The sequence below is a fragment of the Mastomys coucha genome, unplaced genomic scaffold (assembly GCF_008632895.1).
Source record: "Mastomys coucha isolate ucsf_1 unplaced genomic scaffold, UCSF_Mcou_1 pScaffold3, whole genome shotgun sequence".
Lineage (NCBI taxonomy): Eukaryota > Metazoa > Chordata > Mammalia > Rodentia > Muridae > Mastomys > Mastomys coucha.
In genome coordinates, this window is record NW_022196909.1 from 51,482,807 (window position 1) to 51,486,482 (window position 3,676).

Below are 3,676 nucleotides of genomic sequence, written 5' to 3' on the forward strand. Positions count from 1 at the left end.
TTTTATTGTTACCTCTAGCTTCTAGATCAGTGCCTGCCTGGCACAAGGAATCACTAAGCAAAGGTTTGTGGAATGAGTGAAAAGAAGAAGCAAATCTGTCAACACAGAACTGTGGAGGTTTCAGACTCACCAGAGAATCCTCTCACAAGATGGCCCCGCCCTCCGTGTCCTTGGCACTTGCCTTTCCCTCATGCAGACAGCACCACTGTCTTCCCCCCTGCACAAAGGGCTTTTCCTCGATGATCCTTGCTCCAGAACAGTCATGGGATAGCCGGGTTCTCATGCCCCTGCTGCCATTTCCGAATCTCTGGTCCACAGTGATATCCAGGTCCACAGGATGACTTCCTCTGTCCCTATTGCGTCCAGCCACCATTCTTTCCCAAGGAGCAGCCCAGTGACTGGGTTTCAGCTAGTTGCTACTTAGGAGTGCATAGAGAGCAGAAGTTCCTTTCTGTCTTTGCAGCAGTTCAGAGGTGAGGATCTAGAGGTCATCCAGGAGCTGGCTTATTTCTAGCTGGCTAACTAGCCTCAAGAATATTGTTCTCAGCCATGGGATTTGAGTTGGGCTCATCACCGTGTTCAAACTTCAGCCAATGAGAAAAAAGGAACTAGAAAGCAAATATTTTTTTTAAGGACAAGATTGAGAAGTCTTGGGTTTTTTTTTTTTTCTTTCCCTTGCTGCATCCCATTTAATTTAGTCACATGACCAGACTTGCTTGTAGGGAATATGGGAAACGTAATTTCTTGACTAGTCTGATGTTAGGCCAGAGCTTAGGGAGTTTAGTATTATAAAGGGGAGAAGTTGTCCATTGATCTCCACAGACAGTGTGGTATACCACATATGCGCACACACAAATGTTTAGAAGTGGGGGGTGGGGAGTGGGTGCTGGAGGAAGCTTGCTTACTATTCCACTGTGCATGGAGTAGAATTCGCCCATCACCCCATCCTGCCTGGTGTGAGCTAGCCCTGCCTCATCTCTAAGCCCTTCCCCATTTCTTATCTGTCTGCACCAGTTAGGGCTTTCTCATTCTTCAAACCTGAGCTTAAGTGTCTCCTTGGAGAGACCAGGTCACTTGTCACCTCTCGTCATTTCTGACCTTATTGATACCATGTTGTTTATTTTATATGTATGGGTATTTCTACCTGCATGTATGTCTGTATACCACTTGGAAGCTGGTGCCTGTGGAAGCCAGAAGGCAGCACTGGGTTTCCTGGAACTGGAGTTATAGGTGGTAGTGAGCTGCTATGTGGGTGCCTGTAATCAAACCTGGGTCCTCTGGAAGAGCAGCCCGTGCTCTTAACCACTGAGCCATCTCTCCAGCCCGTTGTTTTTTATTTTATTTAATGTCCTACAAGACTGTCAGGAATGTCCCTCCTAAGGGAGGGAGCCATGAGTGCTTTGTTTGCTTTTGTGTGCTTGTCTGTTACATGGTATTAACTGTAGACACAGTGTGTGCCTGCCTGTTATATAGTACTGACCATGTAGACTCAGTGTGTGCCTGCCTCTTATATGGTACTGTATAGACCCTGTGTGTACGTGCTTCTTACATGGTACTGACTATGTAGATTCAGTGTGTGCCTACCTAGTATATGGTACTGACTTGTAGACTCAGTGTGTGCCTGCCTGTTAATATGGTACTAACTGTAGACACAGTGTGTGCCTGCCTGTTAATATGGTACTGACTGTAGACACAGTGTGTGCCTACCTGTTACATGATACTGACTGTGTAGATGCAGTTTTACTTAATTCACTTTGGTGCCTATGTTTTCTTCCTGTGCAGGACACCAAGGACTTCGCCAACAAGTAAGAGTTTCATTTGCTCATCTTTGTTATTCTTCCCCTCCCACCTCCATGGCTGTGGTCCACATAAACAGTGGGGGTGTAGGGTGCCAAAGGCACAGCAGCCCTTGTTTCATCCATGGCTTTTAAGAAAGAGAGCAATCTTTGAGGATTAGAGATTGCTGTTTCCCAACACGATCTCCGAAGTCCAACTGGGCTCACGGTCTTCACCTGAGCACAGCGAGAGAGTAAAAGCCTGGCTTGGCAGACAGACTGCTCACTTGTGAAATCTGCTGGCAGTCTTATATCTTGGTTCACGTAGTTTCTTTGCCAGTTTTTCTGTCCTTGATTAGGGATAAGTAAAACTGAGGAAGAGCCAAATGACAGGTAGTTGTGTCTGTGACTCTTTCAGATATCCACGGAAGAAGTTCTGGATTGGGAAAGCCATCCCTCACATGGTTAAAAGAAAGGCAGGAGAATTCTCAGATAAACTTCTTAATCTGCAGCGAGGCCTGAGGCAGTTCCAGGGTAAGCATTGGGAAAAGCACCGGATTGGAGGTCAGGCTCTGCCACACTGGGAGGTTTCCTGGCTTCTCCCCACCATGTTTTCCCATCTCAGCCTTCCAAGAAGCTCTGGATTCTGTATCTTTTTTTCCTTGGGATCTCCAGTAGAGCCCTGTCCCAGAACTAATACCAAGTAAGACATGAGTTTGCTGGGTCTGCAGGTCATTTCTATCTTTCCTTTTCCTCTGTAGGCAAGCTGCTGAGAGACTTGGAGTATAAGACAGGTGAGTCCACAGAAGGTCGTCCCACGTTACCCTGTGGAATCCTCACTGGAATTGCCTACCGCTGGCCCCCCTTACATTATTTCAGATCAGTGTCCCATGTAGTCTGCAGTATTGCTGAACCTTTGAGGTCACAGGTCACACACCATAAGGACCTTCTTATGGTGAGCTGCAGTGTTAGCCCAAGGCCAGAGATAATCCTACCCAGACCTGTGCTGTGTGTACCAAGTACCTCCAGGACACAGTTCACAGAGACCATGATATAAAGAGTGCTCTTTGAACTGTGCAGTGAGGCAGCTACTATGGAGATGCTATGGAGACTAGTCACCTCTTCCCAGCCCACCACTGACACTGTTACTTCCTCCCTTGACCCATAGTAAGCGTCACCCTGGACCCACAGTCAGCCAGTGGATACCTACAGCTTTCAGAGGACTGGAAGTGCGTGACCTATACCGGCCAGTACCAGAGTGACTGCCTGCTCCCCCAGCAGTTTGACTGTGAGCCAGGAGTGTTGGGCAGCAAGGGCTTCACCTGGGGAAAGGTATACTGGGAAGTAGAGTTGGAGAGAGAAGGCTGGTCGGAGGATGAAGAAGAGGGGGAGGAGGAAGAAGAAGGGGAAGAGGAGGAAGAAGATGAGGAGGTTGTCTATGGGGACGGATATGAAGACTGGGAAACAGATGAGGAAGACGAATCACTGGGGGAAGAGGAAGAGGAGGAAGAGGAAGAAGAGGAGGAAGTTCAGGAAAGCTGCATGGTGGGAGTGGCCAAAGACTCTGTGAAGAGGAAAGGGGACCTCTCCCTGAGGCCAGAGGATGGTGTGTGGGCCCTTCGGCTCTCCCCCTCAGGCATCTGGGCCAACACGAGCCCAGAGGCCCAGCTCTTCCCGGTGCTGCGGCCCCGGAGAGTGGGCATCGCCCTGGATTATGAAGGGGGCACTGTGACATTCACCAATGCAGAGTCCCAGGAACTCATCTATACCTTCACAACCACTTTCACCCGGCGCTTGGTTCCCTTCCTGTGGCTCAAATGGCCAGGAACACGCCTTCTGCTGAGACCCTGAACTCCAGAACCCGCCTGGGTCACCCTACAGAAACTTTACTTCTCTGAGAT

The 3,676-nt window shown here is 49.0% G+C and overlaps 1 protein-coding gene across 2 annotated transcripts in view; it reads left to right on the forward strand.

The window, feature by feature from the left end:
• Trim26 (tripartite motif containing 26) overlaps positions 1–3,670 on the forward strand; it is a 20,871-nt gene extending 17,201 nt beyond the window's left edge. For both annotated transcript variants that reach the window (XM_031347292.1, XM_031347293.1), the window contains 4 exons: positions 1,783–1,805; positions 2,194–2,309; positions 2,537–2,569; positions 2,944–3,670. In XM_031347292.1, the coding sequence (XP_031203152.1) occupies positions 1,783–1,805; positions 2,194–2,309; positions 2,537–2,569; positions 2,944–3,626 (855 nt within the window). In that variant the 3' untranslated portion in view covers positions 3,627–3,670. The remainder of the gene's footprint in view (positions 1–1,782; positions 1,806–2,193; positions 2,310–2,536; positions 2,570–2,943) is intronic.
• The last annotated feature ends 6 nt before the right edge of the window (positions 3,671–3,676 follow it).